The sequence below is a fragment of the Saccoglossus kowalevskii genome, chromosome 2, assembly GCF_978046115.1.
Source record: "Saccoglossus kowalevskii chromosome 2, keSacKowa6.1, whole genome shotgun sequence".
NCBI lineage: Eukaryota > Metazoa > Hemichordata > Enteropneusta > Harrimaniidae > Saccoglossus > Saccoglossus kowalevskii.
Window position 1 is genome coordinate 8,629,183 of NC_140642.1, and position 19,193 is coordinate 8,648,375.

Below are 19,193 nucleotides of genomic sequence, written 5' to 3' on the forward strand. Positions count from 1 at the left end.
GTCGGCACTGGTAAAACCATTCAGAGCACCAGTTGTCACGTGTACTGTAATAACAATATGAGCTCAAATATAAATGTTCGCGAGTATGGAACCTGGAAATCACCAATAACCAGCGCTTCCGTGACTGAGGATGGTGTTGGACTGAGCCCCGCTGAAATCACCGTCTCTGACCCATCAGATCAGCGACAAGCAGGTACTATCTAATTAGTTACTACCTTATACTAAAATATGTTTGGATATTTAGAGTAGTATCACTCACTACTCTCACTTCCGGTCCGGTAAATATTCGTGATATAATTTATATTACGAATATTTACTTTTGAGATATAATTTTTGGTAATAATATTACTGCCTTTATTGAAATCATACTCTGTTCAGGATCTACATTTTTAAAATACAGTAAAGTTTCAGATAGATTCAAAATGGCAAGACAAAATACAAATGAAGACAAAATGAAAACATAATAAAATTAAAATAAAACACAAGGAGAACAAGGATTGATTAAACAAACAAAACAGAAAAGGTATCTTCATAAGTTATATCAATTATAAATATTATAAGGCAGCTGGTATTTTTTGTTTATGAATTTCACTTCTTAAATTGAAGCACTCAAAGATATATTTTGCCAAATGAATTAGTGATTGTTTATCTTTTGTTTTTAGAATGTCTACAGCGTTTTCAATATCAGATTTGTCAATTGTTGTAATGACCTTTGTGGTATGGAGAAATTTGTTGCTTAACTCAGCATAGAGAGAACATTTTAATAGAAAATGGCTTTCATCTTTTATTTGTTTTTCCTGACAGTAGTGGCATTTTCTCTCTATTAGGAACGACGTCAAAAGATCGATGTCGGATAAAAAACTTATTTCCTTTAGTTTCGGGTGGGGGGTTTTGACCTCAAAAAGTTTTCATCCTACAAAAACGATTTTATTATTTAATGAAGTCAAAAAAATCTTGGAGTATTTGTAGTTCATTTTTTTCTTCTATCCAATCATGGACAGAAATAACCGAAAAAGGAAAAAAACAGAAAAATGGGTTGGTTCGAGTGTAAATCTGTGCATCAAATGAGGTGCATTTGTAAAATCTTTTTACACCCACCCGACAACCAAGTGGTATGCAATACTACTGTCCGATTATCAATTTGTATTTAATGGTGAATGTAGTCTGACGCCATGACCAATATTTATCAATTAAGTTTCAGTTGGGGGTAGGGGGGGTTGGAAAAAAACTAAAGGAATTAAGTTTTTTATCCGACATCGATCTTTTGACGTCGTCCCTTACTGTTTGGTTGATTTATCTTCCTGCCTCAATCTGCAATGTGTGCGCACTGATCCTTAGCTTAGTTATTTTTCCAGGTATTTTTCAAAATCAAAATTATGTTTTATCATTCTATAAGTTCTTAACTTATTTTTGCAATTTTACCTTTGTTATCGTTATATAATGTCTCTTTAAAATGATTTTTTAACATTGATTTTAGATTGCTTTCAAGGGATGTAAAATTGTCTGTTTTTTATCTGCTGTCACAGTATCCAACATATGGTCCATACTTGTATTATTAAATATGTTTTTAGTGTGGGACAAAAAATTTTATCGCCTTTGAGTTCATATTTTTACCTAGTCTGAAGGCCTCATAGATCAAAGTGTTACATGGTTTGTCAGAAATATTTTTTTATCTGTACAATGCTTGAGAAGGAAAGAGGATACGATATGTGTTGGTTCTTGGATATTTCAGCTTCGTCATCCTGTACTTTGTTTAGTAATTCAGACTTCCCAGATTGCGTAAAAATGGATAGTTTCACAATTTTGAGACGGAAATTCCTAGGCTAAATTATTTGCTGAGTCACGGTCGCTTAGGTATATACACTCTAACTTGCAGCACATGAACTTCTAGACATCAAACAAAAAATTATTTTGTACTAAAGTACATAAAGTACGTTCAATGTCTTTACTTTTTCATAGCATAAAAACTGTTTTCACCCCAATCTGATTAAAATAAGATTATTTTAATTATTTTTTGACGTTACAATTATTTTGCTGCAAGAATGGTTTTGTTCGTGAAAGCCACCTGGTGCAAAATAATTGTAACGTCAAAAATAATTAAAATAAATAATAATTATAGTAAATAATTAAAATAGATAATAATTATAGTAATTATATAATAAAAAAAAAATAAGCCAACCAGGATCTTATTTTAATCAGATTGTTTTCACCCTTGCTTATTATGACACCCTCAAAAGTGAGTAATTTCCATTCTCAATTTCCCCTCAAATGGTTTAGTCCCCTATTTTACGCTATGACTCAAAACAGTATTTTATGGCATAGAGATGAATGGTAAAAGCATACTTAATTGGGTATTTGGTATCTGGTATTAAAAATATTTTGCACGATCTAGAAATGGATAAGTCATGGGGGAAAAAAAATTATCCAAATTGTAACACCAATCTAATCAACACAATTTGCATTAAGCTCAAAAAATTATTCGAAAACAAGAGTCAAGAACAAATGCATAATGATAATATAAACAAAAGCTAAAAGAATAAGCTGCGCACATATAGACTGCTAAAGAAGAATTGCCAGTATGAAAATTATCTAATAACAGTAACAAATGCAAAATATGGAGCAGCATTAACAAAATGCAGAATTACCGGTAGTGCCATAATTTAGAAATAGAGAAAGGACAATACAAAAAAATTCCTTGCAGTGGTGGAAAGTGCACTACTTGCGACTAAAATGAAATTGAAGACGAAATGCATTTCTTACTTGAATGCAGGCTGTATGAAAATGAGAGAACTGAAATGTTGAACGAAATAAATATAATACATTGCAACAACACAAATACCAATAAATTGATTACAATGCTAACAAGCAATAATAGCCAAAAAATAACAAAACTAGCAAGCTACATCTATAATTGTTTCAGTGCCAGAGAAAATCATATCAAATTACCAGCTGCCCCTAAATAAGCTTTTTTCTATTTTAGCACTTCTATTTTGCTACTTCCTCATTTTTTCGTCTTTATTGTAATTTTCTTTCCCCTGGTTCCTCTAATAAATAACCTATCCTATTTTTGACCTCGACCTTTTTTGCTTGGAAAGGCAAAGGCAAGAAGACTTGATTTTCATGAACGCAAATCGTTTTGATCAGACTCTTTGTTAGTCCCCGTTCGGACATAGTCCGAAAACGGGGACTTATGTTTTGCCCTGTGTGCGTGCGTGCGTCCGTGCGTGCCTGCCTGCGTGCGTGCGTCCGTGATCACCTGTATCTCGAACATGCATGGGCCGATTAAGTTCAAACTTCACTCATACATTACACATTATATGGGACATATGCACATGCATTTTTTTCATGATCCGATTATCGATAGCCGAATAGCGGCCATTTTAAGGCCAAAAATGCATCAAAATCGCACATTTTCACCATTCCGGACTCGGATCTCAGTTATGCATGGACGGATTTCGTTCAAATTTGGTACATACATTAAACATAATAGGACCTTGATGCACGTCATTGTTTTTTTCGGATCAAGTTCAAAATGGCCGCCAGTCGGCCATTTTGTTTTAAAGAATTCAGTTCTGGATCCGTATCCGAGACATGTCTGGATTGATCAAGTTCAAACTGCACACACTCAAGGTACATCATGTCACAAATATGTATGTGCATTTGTTTCATGATCCCATTAACGATAGCCAAATGGCGGCCGCTTTAAGGCCGAAAATGCATTGAAATCGCACATTTTCACCATTCCGAACCCGGATCTCAGTTATGCATGGACGGATTTCATTCAAATTTGGTACTTACATTAAACATAATAGGACCTTGATGCACGACATTTTTTTTTCTCGGATCAAGTTCGAAATGGCCGACTGGCGGCCATTTTCTTAAAGAATTCAGTTCTGGATCCATATCCAAGACATGTCTGGATTGATCAAGTTCAAACTTCACACACACATGGTACATCATGTCACAAATAGATATGTGAATTTGTTTCATGATCCGCTTAACAATAGCTGAATGATGGCCATTTTAAGACCGAAAATGCATTAAAATCACGTATTTTCACAATTCCGGAACCAGATCTCAGTCATGCATGGATGGATTTTGTTCAGATTTAGTACAATGTGTTGTACATATGCAGGTGCATTTCGGTCATGATCTGCTTTGAATGTATATGTCACTCAAATATGAACAGAACGGGGACGTGTCATTGACAATGACTTGTTTTGTTTTGAATTCGTTGTATGCCTAGAAACATGGAGATGTTTGTTGCCGTTTTTTTTGGGTGAATACCCCGGTATACATGTTCTGTTCCAATAAAGGATTTTGATATGCATAACAATTCCTTACTGAAACATGTCCTGTACTCTCTAAAATTTGACAATGGCACTAGCCCAAGATGAACTTACTGTTCAACACGTCTTTGATTGTTCACTGTATGTAAAAACACACTTTCGAACTTGACAACATTCACTTTCAGACCACTAAGCAAATAGATGGAAATACCAGTTATATCACACATGAAGATTGATGTTTCGATTGCTGGCTGGGATAGATATATTTAGTGTTTGTTTATATGCAATGTAAAATCATATCGCTGCTGTGCATGGCGACGGCTGACAGATTGTTTTGGTTCCACAGCTTTTCTGGCATGGGCAACTGACTTTTAGCTTTTTTTTACTATTCTGATGTGTTCTGGGTTGTCAGACACTGACAAGTTAGTAAGAGCTAGTAAACGGTCCAGGACATAGTCAATATGGGATTCTGAATCACAGTTAGGCCCTGAAGATTGCGTCATCACACAGTATACCATTAATGAATAAAATTCACATCACATTATCTTATGCTTACAAATAATCCGATATTTATGCTGGAAAATACAGTACTGGAAACTGTCAAGTACACAATGTAGTCAAATCAGTAAGGAAAAGATACTATGGACCCTATGGTATACATAATATGTAACTACAAAATAATTCAATACTTTCTAATAAAATCCTGCAGCCAACAAGTTGACAATCCCTAATATTGCTAAATCGCCAGTTGTTAACTTTAAATATCATTTATTAGGATTCCCGCAAGTTACACAGATAGAGAAAATACATCATTCTAGCAAGGAAAAATATTGATTTCTTTTGCACAGGTTATATAGTAAATTATGAAATAATTAATATTTCATTTTTGTTTGTGTACCTGTATGTATTAAAATATGTACACACTCTAATTGGTGGTGGAAATTGCCAAGCCAGTTTAAATTTATAAAATACGCCCTCGAGTGTTACTGATGGAATATTTTATATTGCAATTTCTCTCAATTTTAATTAGTTGTATTGCAATGCATTTATAGTAATAATTTAAATATATATACATTTCTTCATTTCATTTGTTTCGTACTATAATTTATTTATATTGGAAAATTGCTGTGGGGATTATTAATTTCAATAAACAATATTCAACTATCCTTCTCCAACACCAATAAGATCATTAATTACAGTATGTCACTATTAAAAGCAGTATAACAAGAATACATGATGCAAAGCCCATAAATAGTTCAATGTTTATTTGTCTTAGAAACTAGGGGCATTATCAGAGCATGGGTCTTATTTTGAAACTCCTGCCAGAGCAACTGCACAAATTATAGGGGCAACAGCTCCTAAAGACAACAGCTCCTAAGGACAACAGCAGCTCCTAAGGACAACAGCTCCTAAGGATGGTATTCCCAGAATAGCACCAGTTGTTAAAGAAACATAAATTATCAACAACGATGAGAGGACCAGTTACTGCCATAAAGCCCTATTCCCGGCGAAATCTACTCGATACGAAACCCACTTACTGTGAAAGCCACTCACCGCAAAGCTACTAGTTATATTTTAAAATATATTGAATACCTACTTTGCAAAATGTTTGCTCTTGTCCCAAAGTAATTTAGTAGAGGGACAATGCACAGATCTGATGAGTTTGCATAGCATGCATAGCAATTAGTATTTTTTTCAACTGATAGCTGAAGAACTAATCTTCACATTTCAATGAATCTTGGTACACATGCTCTAGAATGCACAGATCAGATTATTTGGGGTAGACATTTGTGCATACTAATTACTTCATTTGCATAATAATAATAAGAATAATTATCACATTTTTATTTAACTTTAAAAAACATCTATGTTGATTGGATATGTTTTTTTGCCTAATATGTTTGTGATTTCTGATATCATGAAAAAGCAGTTATAAATTGAGCTTGTTTACACAGACTGCAAACCACAAATATACAATCAAATTTTTTTTTAGAAAATACTCAATACTGTGTTTTAAAAACTTCATTCCTGTGGATAACATTGTTTTTACGATGTGCATCTCAAATAGCAGACATATATATTCATTGCCAGGCTTCTTGTTTAAAAAGCTAATTTTAAATTTTAAATTAAATATAAATATTCCCTATTTTTACTTCAACGGAGAATTCAAATAAGCACTAGCCAATCTGAAAAAAGGGGCAAAAGGCTTTATATTTACTGAAAGAAAAAATAAGACAAAATATAAAAATAACTACTAACATTACTTTCCCTTTTGATAAATTGATTCGACCAATCCTAGCTTATGGTAGTGATGTCAGGGGAATGAATGCTCGCACAAGTCTGCCATTGAAGAGATCCAAAAATACATTAATAATGGGTATTTATGGAGAATTAGGTAGATTTCTGCTGCACATATTCATAAAAAAGCAACTAATTAAATATTACAGCTGTATATTAGCTACAGAAAACTTACCACTCAAAGAAGCGGCACAAGTGAATAAACAAATAAAAAGCAAATGGTTCGTTGACGTGAAAACTTAACTAACAAAAATAGATCAAACTCTAACTGATTCAAAAATTTCCATCTCAAAAGTAAAGGAAATGAAAAATCAGCTCGAAGAATTCTTCATATCACATTGGAAAGAATAAATTTACAATGACAACAAGCACTTCACAGGAAAAAATAAAATAAACATACTGAAAATTTAAAAATAAATTAGAATTTTAAAAATACATAACAGACATTCATATTTTTGAACTGCGTGAACAGCTAAGCAAATTTAGAATAGGGAATCACAATTTAAAGACTGAATCTTGTCAAATTACAAAACCAAAAACACCAGCTGAAAAAAGAATGTATGACTACAGTCCCTTTAGGATAGAGGGACTGTGGTGTGACCTATGTAATACAGAAAAAATCGAAGATGAATTCCGTCTAATAATGTCATGTACAAAGTATGAACAACAAAGAAAGTCTCTAGTTGAAGATATGACCAAACACATAAATAATTTCAATAACTTATCAGTTCATAGTCAATTTATTTCAATAATGAGTCTTTGCAGTACACAGATCAATACTGCCATAAAATAATATATAATAGTATAATTGTAGATATATTGTAATGTATTTCCGTTTTTGTCAGTGAATCTTGTAATTTGAAAATGTAACTTTGTAATATGTGTCCACTTGCATTGTTAATAACTTTTTTAATTATTTTTATCTTGACCTTACTGCTATACTTTCCAAAGTCAGTATTGTGTCAATAAATAAATTAAATTAAAATATTAAATCATATTCCTCATATACTGTCAGCACATGGGCGTTTTTTTCTAAGCTTTCTTTGATTTCGTTTTAGATATTATATACTGGTCTGAAACTCGGTTTGAACGTGGTAGTGCTGTAATCTGTTCCAGAAGACTTGGTGAGGATGGTTTCACAACCTGGACACCTGAGAACATGAATGTTTATAGTCGAGTTCATGAATACGGTGGTGGGGCGTTCTTTGTATACGCTGGTGTGCTATATTTCTCTAACTTCACTGACAATAGAATGTATGCTCAGAAATCTCCCAAAGACACACCAACACCTTTGACTCCTGCAGACTGTGGCTGGAGGTATGCTGATGGTCAGTTTTCAGGCAAGGTATGATATATAATCTACTAATCAAATATGTTAATTAGATTATACTATTTAATGAACGCGATATTTCAAAAACCAGTGATAGGAATCAGAATGAATCAGATTTGGATAAAAATATTGTTTCATTGATAAAAATCACAAGAACCAGTGCTCAGTCATATACTATGGAACTATTGCAAGACTTTATTAAGTGTTGTTGATAATTTGTGCATAATTAATTAGCTTAATTAGTATATGCATTTAATTCTCGTTAGCACTTTTCAATACTTCTTGCCTTAAATGTAAGTTTTATAGAGTCAGAAATAATAATAATTATTAATTGAGCATGATTTCTTTTTTTTCTTTCTTCCTTTTTATTGTTTCATACTCTGATTATATTTAACTAGATTTGTCAAAATTAAGACAATTTTAATACTATTTTTTATAGTTGAACCGTATTGTCTGTGTAAGAGAAGACCACAGTGGAATAGAAACAGGTCAAACCAAAGAAGCAGTTAATACAATTGTTATGATTAACCCTGAGACAAAAGAACAAATCATCTTGGTAAAATTTTTATTATTGTTCTTTTTTAGAATTCACATATGGTGCATTGGTAAAACAGTTTATATTTGAAAGTTATAATTACGGTAACATTTGATGAAAATTCTAATCCATTCCATTCCAAGTTTTGAAAAACTGACTCTCTATGGAAATTGTAATGAGTAATTTTAGTGATGTAAATTTTAATGGGAATTCTGGTTCTTATTATGATGTCTATATTTGCCATATATTGTTATCTTTAGGCATCTGGGTATGATTACTATATTTTCCTACTATTTTTGTCTCTAGGCATCTGGGTTTGACTTCTATTCTAATCCAAGGGTGTCTCCAGATGGAAGTAAAATATGTTGGATACAATGGAATCATCCTAATATGGTAAGGTCCTTGTATTATTCAAATTTAAATGATGCATATTATGTTTACAATTTGAAATTAATATTATGCATTGAATAATGCCATTCTGTTCATAAGTTGATATAAAGTTGATCTGCTGGTAAGTTGATATAAATATGAATGTAATTTTTCATCTCCTTTTGTGAGAAGTTAGGGAAGACCTAGCATGATAAAAAAAAGTAAACACAGAGTATTCTGATAACAATGCTATTATAAGGTTATCTTTTTCTTGCTCGTAGTGATAATTGAATGGCAGATTAAGGCCCAAAATGGCACCCAAAACAATTCATGTTGTGCTATCATTTACGATCCGTGCAGGATTCTATTTCTGTCGTGCTGCTGCATGTTAGAATGTGATGTCAATAACTTTGAATGTACCGGTATCAGTGTTGGTGATATATAATTTACGTCATGCAAGGAATAATTTAATCCAATGCCGATACATTTTGGGACAAGTACTGATGACAAATCTTATTGCTGTTGGTGCTACATGTGTAACAATATGAGTGACATCTAAAGTTAGTTTCTGTTACAAATATGGTTGCTATTACAGCCTTGGAATGATACTCAACTGTGGACTGCTCACATGAAACCAGATGGTAGTGGTATTATTGACGGCTCTGAGAAACAGGTAAAATATATTATACTGTTTTTGCTCTATTAGAAGCACATGTGCATATGTAAATCTCTTGTTAAATACATTTTGTCTTCAAAATACAAAAACAAAAAACACACAGTATATTTTGGCCTTGGATGTGCTTCTATATCAGAGATGTGTTTCTAACAGAGCAAATATGGTACCGTAATCAGTAACAATGAAGTAAAATATATTTTGTTCATACTTTTACTCAACCAGAAACTAGAGTGAATGTCTTGTATGCTGTTAATGATCTGTAGACTAATGATGTACTGTTTTTAATTTTCAGATAGATATCGGTAACGTCAGTGTTCGATCACCGAGTTGGTCGCCCTCCAGTGAGTTATACTATATTTGTGATAAAACAAAATGGTGGAATTTGTATCGTATTCAGAAAAATGGAGAACATGAAGTTTTATTTGAACAGCAGAGAGAGATAGGTGGACCTGCATGGAAGTTTGGTACATGTTCATATAAACTAGATCCACAAGGAAGTGGACATTGTATTACTACATATGGCGGGGTTTGTAATAGTAATAATAATAATAATAATAATACTAATAATAATAATAATAATAATATTTATTAACTCGTAATATCTCTTGAAGAAGATAAAAATGATCATACTTCAAAAAACAAATCAAACTACAGAAATTCTACTCTAGTCATTTTGAAACTTGTGTGTGTGATGGTCATATTGTTCTGGTGAAGACAAGATATGCAAATTGCATTCTGATTTCCTGACCCCTAAACCTTAATGATACGCCACAGTCCTATAATCAAGGATTTCTACCAACTTAATTCTTTACTTAATTTGATCTTTACTGGTGGGGATGCCTTGTTTGGTGTGCGGCAACAGATGTTGCAAGCTATGTCATTTGTTATTTATATTAAGTTCAAGTTAGCTTTCAAAAAAAGAACATTTAATAGGTTCCTTTCAAATGCTGGTGAGGACCAATAGCATCATCAATCTTTCCCCAGTTTCGTTGCGTATGGGTGTTGTACATTCTGAAATATACATTGTCTCATCTATGAACATGAATGTAATGTGTCCTACTTCAATGTGAGAAAACATCCTGATTGAACAAGTTATATTTTTGAAATAATCTAAATAATTTATTGCTAGTTATTTTTTTTTTAAATACATGAACTTCTTATTCACAGGATCTTGAACTATGCGATTTAAATACAAAGAAGATATTACGCAAGTACAATACAGGTTTTACATCTCATCGTAATATTTCTTATTCCTATGATGGTTATATCTACTGTAATGCTGGAAGTCCTACCAAGTTCAACTGTATTATTAGAGTTAATGTGGCAACTGGAAAGGTAATCACAGATTGTACTTGTAATCAGAGTCTTTCCTGTCAAATTGCATACCGGTATCTACCGGTATATCAACACCTCTTGTATGTTAATGATTGGAGAAAATCAAATTAAATTGTAGTTAATCTATGAAGTCAATTAATTAGGCTCGTCACTCAATATAAGCTTTTGTCACACTTTTCATAAAATAAATAAAGTCTGCTTCTTTGTGCAGATTTCAATGAAACTTGCATGGTACATAGACACTGTGAAACTGTTTTAGTTGAATATGGTGCATATTAATAATCTACTTTGCATAATAATTTATCGTTTGGATAATCCACATACTTGTCAGTGATTACTTTAGGATTGAAATCTATGCATATAATTACATAATTTGGATAAACTGTGACCTCATTAATATACACAACTGTAATATCATGTGATGATGTGCTTCTAATATAATAAATATGGTAGTCCTTATTTGTACTTCATGCCACAAATACTCACAAGACTTGTTTCTAAGGTTTCTTTGATTTATATTTTTCTGAAATTTTGATCAATGCCTATTGATAAGAAATTATGTCTAAAATAATCACAAAAATAATGAAAAATATATCAAAATGTTGCATCGAAAAATGATGGCACAATTATGGCACGAACATTATTGTGCATATGCTGCATTTGTATTGAAATCTACATCTTAAAGTCTAAACTAATTTTGGAAATGACATTTTGGCGTAACCTTGCATACTTCAGTAGAATGTCGTATATTGATGTCTTCACAGTTACCTTAATATTAGTACCGTATTTCTGTTTCTTACACAGACTGACATCATCCGTGAATCTCGACCAATTAATATTGATGAAGGTTATCTTAGTATAGCTCAACCAATCAGTTTTCCCACAGCTGATGACAAGACTGCATATGCTTATTTTTATCCACCAAATGTAAGCAATCACTCTTCCTTTAACCTTTTCACCACCAGTTCCCCCTTTTCATCACAAAATAGTCCCATTTATAGTCTGCAATTTCCTTCAGAAGATAGAGACAAAAAGAGCCAAATTTGTTGACTAAAAACTGAAAATCGACTAAAATTTTGTCTGTTGGCTCCAAAATTAGGGTTCATTTTTAGAAATATTGAAGAACATAAAAAAAAGTAAATTCAAATGTGGACAAGATTGTCTGTATCATTAGTGTCAATTTGTAATGGTCATCACAAAAATGTTGGCACTGAATGCATAGCATATATGCTATATACAAACGTACATTAAAAACTTTTCAAGTGAAAAAAGATGGCTGTGGGGTTGTGTCCAGGTCTCCAGACAGAGCCATCTATTGAAATCTACAATCTGCAAAATGACAAATACTCAACCTTTAGCTATTGTCACTTCAATTGAGACAATGTTAAATAATTGGAAAACATAATTACATTACTCCGTGAATATTGAAAAAAGTAACTTGATTCATTACTTGAATTGGATGTTGGGATGGTATTTCACAAATATATCTTATTTAGTGAGAGGCTACTTAAAACAATTAGAAATAATACAAAAAAGCTAAAACAGTACGCCATTTTGCGAGTTCTTTATTGTCATGTGCTCTACTCTATCATAGAGTTCAACACTTTATGATTTGTCAACAGAACAAGGATTTTAAGGCTCCAGAGGGCAGTCTACCGCCATTACTCGTACAAATACATGGTGGACCTACTTCTGCTTGCTCATCAGATTTAGGATTACATCATCAGTATTTCACAAGTCGTGGTTTTGCTGTCCTTGATGTCAATTTCAGAGGAAGTACAGGCTATGGTACAGAATACAGAAATCAGCTACAAGAAAAGTAAGTGAAATAACCCTAATTTTTATGAAGTTTTGCATGGTTTGCGATGGTCATATCAGTGAGCAAATTTGCTAACTACCCAATACATGTAAATGCAGGCCGATACTTGTGAAAACCTATTCTACTAATTGATGTATATTTATAGTGTCTATTTCACACCAACATTCCCAGTCTTGTCTTCTATTAATATATTTCTTGTATTTTCATCACAAGCTGGGGTGTTTATGATGTTGATGACAGTTGCTATGGTGCCTTGTATCTTGCCAAAACAACAAAGCAAGTTGACATAAATAAATTGGCCATTTCTGGTGGTTCTGCTGGAGGCTACACTACTCTTGCATGTCTGACATTCAAAGATGTCTTTAAGGCAGGTGAGCAAATCATATATTACATACATACAGTTACCAGGAAGGGAGCATGAAATCTCTTGTTCCGATCAAATATAAACTATAAATTTTATAGGCCAAAAATACCATCCTATGCAATAACGGCCACTTGGCAATGGTTAAATTAAGATGAATAACAGTAAAAATATATTTACTTTCATGTAGAGATACAGACATTATAAATTTAGCTGACTTTATACAACAGGGAATTTTTAAATTAATATCATTTATTTGGATATACAATGATTCATTAAATAACTTGATTTATTATTGTACATGTACTTCATTTTATAAATGTTTGCAATAACCAAATATTATGCATGCCAATATTAAATGCAGTAATGAGATGCCAATTTACAAGTCGATATTAACATCTGTCCATGATTAATATTTATCATGCCATCAATTACTACAAATCATCTGTTATTTATTAGGGGTAATAATCATAGTTGTGTCATGCAAGTCGTGTCTAGCAAATGATAATTCTGAAATGTCTATGTACAACAGGATAGGAAGAGAAACTGTAATTGTGAAATTAATAGTTAATATCTGTTATTTTTGTTGCAAGGTGTCAGCCATTATGGGGTTGCTGACTTGGAGGCATTAGCAAAAGAAACACATAAATTTGAAAGTCGATATTTAGATACCATGATTGGTAAATATCCTGAAAAAAAAAGATGTATATATCAAAAGGTCTCCAATCCATTCTGTTGATTCACTCAGTGTTCCAGTAGCATTCTTTCAAGGAGAAGATGATAAGGTGGGTTATCATTTACAGAGTGCCTCTATAAAAATATCTTTAGTCCATCCTGTTGATTTATTACAATAAATCCCCACTCTGAATTTTGGGAATATCCGGTGGTGTTTGTGTGTGTGCGCAATGGTATGTTACCTGGTGTCTTTCAATGATCAACCATCATGGCCTCAGTCATAGACTGGCTGTGATGCAGGCAGCATTGTTGAATTCTGATATGAATTCTGTCCCTCGATGCTTTCATAGCTGCGCAGACACATGAGCGTAACAGTTCACCAAGCACAAACATGCACCTATCCAAGAGTTTGGTTCAAAACAACATGAAACCCTAATGTCAAGTCAGCCAAATGTAACATCACGAAACATCAGCCCTCGTAATATAATATGCACACCAGGTTTTGTTCCAATCTACCAATCAGTGGCCTCCTTACAGAATTGCAGTTTAGTTAGGTCCTGTGCTGCATGCACAAAACATAGCACCCCAAGACAGCATGTTGTCAGGTATACTAAAACATTTAACAATGGTGCATGCCAGTGGTATTGTGAAAACAGATTCTATTCATTTCTTATTTAATAGATAGTGTTACCAAACCAGGCTGAAATGATGTATAATGCTGTGAAGGCCAAAGGTATCCCCACATCAATGGTTCTGTTTCCAGGTGAGTATATGTGAAGCAATGTACAACAAACTACATTTCATTGAAATGGCTTGTCAGATCAGTGGGTAGTAGTTTGTGCAAATACAATGGATAATTCAAACTTGCCTTGATGAATTAGCATCCAGATACTAGAAGCTTCAATGGTATTTCAAACAATAGGCTACCACTTGGTGGTTCGTCACCATGGTTACCAATATTTGGTGGTCAGCATGGTTACTGTGGACCGCATTGGTGTTTAGTTGACTTTTGGTTAGTAGTTATTGTAAAATGTATTACTCCTGTTTTTATGGATTGACCTCTGTTCATGTGTCCATTTGTGCCCTCCTTCAGTGAAAAAATTAATCAGGTGTGTAAAATATACAAAAGCACCTGAACAAATTAGGTAAATAAATTTCATTTACAACCTGTTAAATGGTTCTTAAGTTATTAGAAAGTTGATGAATTGATGCATCTCATGCAACAACAAATCATGTAAGTGGAGAATTTACAAAGTTTCATTTAAATTGTTACGCAAACTAGGTAATTAATATCATGGATATTAATACTAAACTAATCAGATACATGGATAAACCCCAGAAGACCTATGCTATGTTTCATTGAAAAAATGTTGAGTGGTTCTTCAGATAACAGTTTGCCTCACTGCCCTTCATATTATTCCTAATCTATCAAAGTTAAATTCCTTTGTTATCACAAATATCAGCAGCATAGTTTCAGAGAAAAAGTGAAATCTGCAATACTCAAAATTCCCTGAATTGTAATTTAAAGCCAAGGAAAAAAAATCTGTTTCTTGTATTGTACATGTATTAATAAAATGAATGCAACAAAAACAGGTAACAGAATTTTTTGTGGCTGAATTCATCAAGTGATAATTTTATCTCCACGGTACCATACCCTATTAGCTACAGTAGTGCTTACAAAAGTGTTTCAATACAACAAATTTTGTGGGTGTGTGTATATGCACTTTTAATAGTTATGTTGACAGATTAAATTAGGTGTCAGTTTATAAACTCTTAATTATGTTTCTGTATTTGCAATGAAGGAGAAGGCCATGGTTTCAGGAAATCAGAGAATGTCCAAGCTGCTCTGGATGGAGAGTTCTATTTCTACAGCAAAGTGTTTGGATTTGAGCCTGCTGAAACTCCATATAAGGTATTTAAAGAGTCTTGAACAGTTGTCATTGAACAGTTGTCATTGACAATGACTTGTATTAGCTGAATTAATATTTCAAAGGACATCTGAAAAATAGGAATGCCTGAGATGTTGATATTTTGTGATTTTAGTAAATGAAAATTGTCACAAGTTGGTTAAATTTTATCAAAATCACTGAAGAGAACATTAGAAATGATTGTCTTTCCATCATTCTTTCAGATGAATATTGATAATCTATCATCATAAAAGGTGAAGTAATTGGTGATTGCAACAGTACCTAATTGTACGCTATGGGGCTTTTGGTAGCAAAGTCGCACAATAATATGGACAGTCAAGAGGAGTATTAATGTTACAGGTCATTGTAATTGGTAAACTCATGAACATAACTGTGTTCCAGCGATACAAATCATGCCAGTATATTCAAAATATACCATATTTTCTTTATTCGTAAGACATTCATACCATGCTGGCCAATAATGTGTATATCAAATGAACACAATGACAATTTGAGTTTGTGGTGGTTCAATAATAACTACATATGTGTTTAGAAATCTGAAGAGAATACACTGACAAGTTTAAATTAGAGTCTTTGTTGCGCTGACCTCTGTTGCATTTGTTGTTGTCTCTGTATGTAGGAATCTTCAAAAGATTTTATCAGTATACTTGTCTGAGGTCCTGTTTTCCAAAGTACTCCATTGTCATCCCGGACATTAGCTTGAACTGTCACGTTGTGTGTTCCCGGCAAAGGGAAAGCAAGTAAGAACTGAATACTGAAATAATCATTATGTGGCTCAGCAGTATCCGTCATTTCATTGTTTGTTGTATCTGGAGGCGGCTGTAATCAAAACAATTCCAACATTATCCTGAGTGCTACATTGCATAATTAGTATACGGCCATAGTCTGAGATTTATTTTTATCACTGAAGAAGAATAATGGCTGTCAAACTAACTGTAGTGATTCCGATCTGTATAAAGACAAAGGTGTGTAGTTTTACAGCAATAAATGTATGATCAGAACAATGAGTTGCATATATCCCCGTGAAGTTTTTACAAGTCATTAGGCCCACATCATAATAAAGCACACCACAGTTGATCACAAATGATGTACTTTATCTGCTGATCTTGACAGTTTTGTGACAAAGTAAGAGTGTAATTTGTGTCCATACCTTAACTGGTTCATGTGGTTTACTTTGTGCTCTAGCAATACACTGTGATGATACAGACACACATACCTCCTTCATCTTCCTGAATAACCCTGGAGAATAGATATTATATTCAGACTACGAGTAATGCACCTCCAATAGACAATTAAATGGTTTTTCATGTTAAACAATGCTAACTTATCCAAAACTTTGGTGTGTGATCGATAGTAATAAACTTTTATTCATGCTTCTTGAATCACAAACCCTCTTTTCATTTGCACATTGTCCATTACCATTGTATGTAATGCAATGACACATACCTGGTCTACAATGCAATGAGACATACCTGGTCTACTGCCATTGTATGTAATGCAATGACACATACCTGGTCTACTGCCATTGTATGTAATGCAATGAGACATATCTGGTCTATGCCATTGTATGTAATGCAATGAGACATACCTGGTCTACTGCCATTGTATGTAATGCAATGAGACATACCTGGTCTACTGCCATTGTATGTAATGCAATGAGACATATCTGGTCTATGCCATTGTATGTAATGCAATAAGACATACGTGGTCTACTGCCATTGTATGGAATGCAATGAGACATATCTGGTCTATGCCATTGTATGTAATGCAATGAGACATACCTGGTCTACTGCCATTGTATGTAATGCAATGAGACATACCTGGTCTACTGCCATTGTATGTAATGCAATGAGACATACCTGGTCTACTGCCATTGTATGTAATCCAATGAGACATACCTGGTCTACTACCATTGTATGTAATCCAATGAGACAACCTGGTCTACTGCCATTGTATGTAATGCAATGAGACATACCTGGTCTACTGCCATGCTGAACAACACCTTCAATTTTCAAAGCAAGATGAGTATCATTTTGTACTGGTACTGGATCACCAGGATTTCTTGGTGTCGGTGATACTGCCAACTATCAAAAATGTTATGGTAAGTGACAAGTTAAAGATCAGAAAATATGCATCTGCGTAATACACAATTTGACATTTCTCAATATAGCTACCTCTCATACCCTCACCCAAAGGAAAGATAAATGTATTTTTGAATCATTGAGATGATTTGTTGGATTTAAAAATAACAGGAATGTTAAATAGAGCATTACTACTAAGTGATAATTTGGAAGTAAAAAGTAACAAACTTCTCTAACACCATGAAGTTATTACTGCATCACTGAAGCTGCTGTGTTGTGCCTCAGGCAGGTTTTTCATACTTTGTCTTTTGTCTAGTTCTACCAGATATATTAAAACTGAGAGTGAATGCCTTATCAGTGTGTGAAAGTATGGTTTGTAGTTCCAGATTGATTGTGAATTAAGGTAGAGATGCAGGTTCGTGGGCACTTGGGAGTTAAATTTTTTTTTTGCTTTTTATTATCCAAACAGTCTTGGCTATAGACTGTTGAAATTTTGTAGAATTGTGAATAGTGGAACATACTCAAAAAACGATTTTAAAATATAGAAAACAGGTGCAAAATTATCTCTTTTGAATGCTTAGTAAGATTTAGCAAGGCTGTACATAAATAATAAAAAAATTATGGTGAAAAAGAGAAATGACGGGATCTCCATATTATGCACTATATTCAACTTTTAGCAAAACAATGATACATTTAAATTTGGAACTGTTACAGCCATTTTAATTACGAGCATTAGCAAACTTCTTACCGAGTGAATTGTTATGCAAATTAGCAATCATCTCAGCTTCTTTTTAGTGCACATTCCAGAACTTTAAAAAAAATAGCTCCTAGACGCTTTGACCTTTTGTTTTGAAATTTTCACAAATGATTGACAATGTGTTTATCTTCAAAATGCTGTCGGAGCATTGTTTTTAGTTGAATAGTGTTACAGCAATTGTACAGACACCTAGCCTGTGTCCATAAAAATAAAATACTAACAAAACTTTAAAATTCATACAATAAATAGTTTTGTGGACAAGGGAGGTTATCTTGGTTTCCTAATTAACTAATTAAAATACCTGTCAGGTAAACTGCATCTCTACCTTAATATATATGTTCATAACATAAACTTACCTTGATACTTGTTGACTGAAGACTTTGAAAGAAATATCTTGGAAATCCCAATGGTACTTTTAATAATGTGACAGATGTTTTCCACAAACATTCAGTATGCTGTAAAGCATATAAAAAATTATTAGTCTATACATGTGTGATATAATAGAGCAAAAACTTATATTATGATCACTCAAAACAGTTAAGGATAGAGATCAATTTTGTATCTTATCTGGAAATATTAATGAATTTAAAAAAGTGTTGGCAAGTTGCAATTTGATTTTAAAACATATGGAGTAGTAATTTTCAATGAAATAAACAAATATTTAGGAAAATTATTATTATAAACAACAACATACATGCATATTCTCATTAAGTTTTTATCCTTGAATACTTGAAAGTTGC

The 19,193-nt window shown here is 33.1% G+C and overlaps 2 protein-coding genes across 2 annotated transcripts in view; one reads left to right on the forward strand and one right to left on the reverse strand.

The window, feature by feature from the left end:
• Positions 1-16,184, forward strand: LOC100367529 (uncharacterized). The gene is given in 15 exon segments (XM_085490738.1): positions 1-193; positions 7,646-7,932; positions 8,357-8,473; positions 8,759-8,845; positions 9,417-9,494; positions 9,790-10,023; positions 10,665-10,832; positions 11,637-11,759; positions 12,455-12,651; positions 12,865-13,022; positions 13,606-13,711; positions 13,713-13,797; positions 14,369-14,450; positions 15,490-15,599; positions 15,819-16,184. Coding segments are annotated over 15 exon segments (1,995 nt in total). The 5' UTR covers positions 1-57; the 3' UTR covers positions 15,846-16,184.
• LOC100367680 (integrator complex subunit 7-like) overlaps positions 16,019-19,193 on the reverse strand; it is a 24,457-nt gene continuing 21,282 nt past the window's right edge. The window contains exons 18-21 of the mRNA XM_085490728.1: positions 18,810-18,908; positions 17,591-17,699; positions 16,766-16,854; positions 16,019-16,434 (exon numbers count right to left, since the gene is read on the reverse strand). Of these exons, the coding sequence (XP_085346854.1) occupies positions 16,180-16,434; positions 16,766-16,854; positions 17,591-17,699; positions 18,810-18,908 (552 nt within the window). The 3' untranslated portion in view covers positions 16,019-16,179. The remainder of the gene's footprint in view (positions 16,435-16,765; positions 16,855-17,590; positions 17,700-18,809; positions 18,909-19,193) is intronic.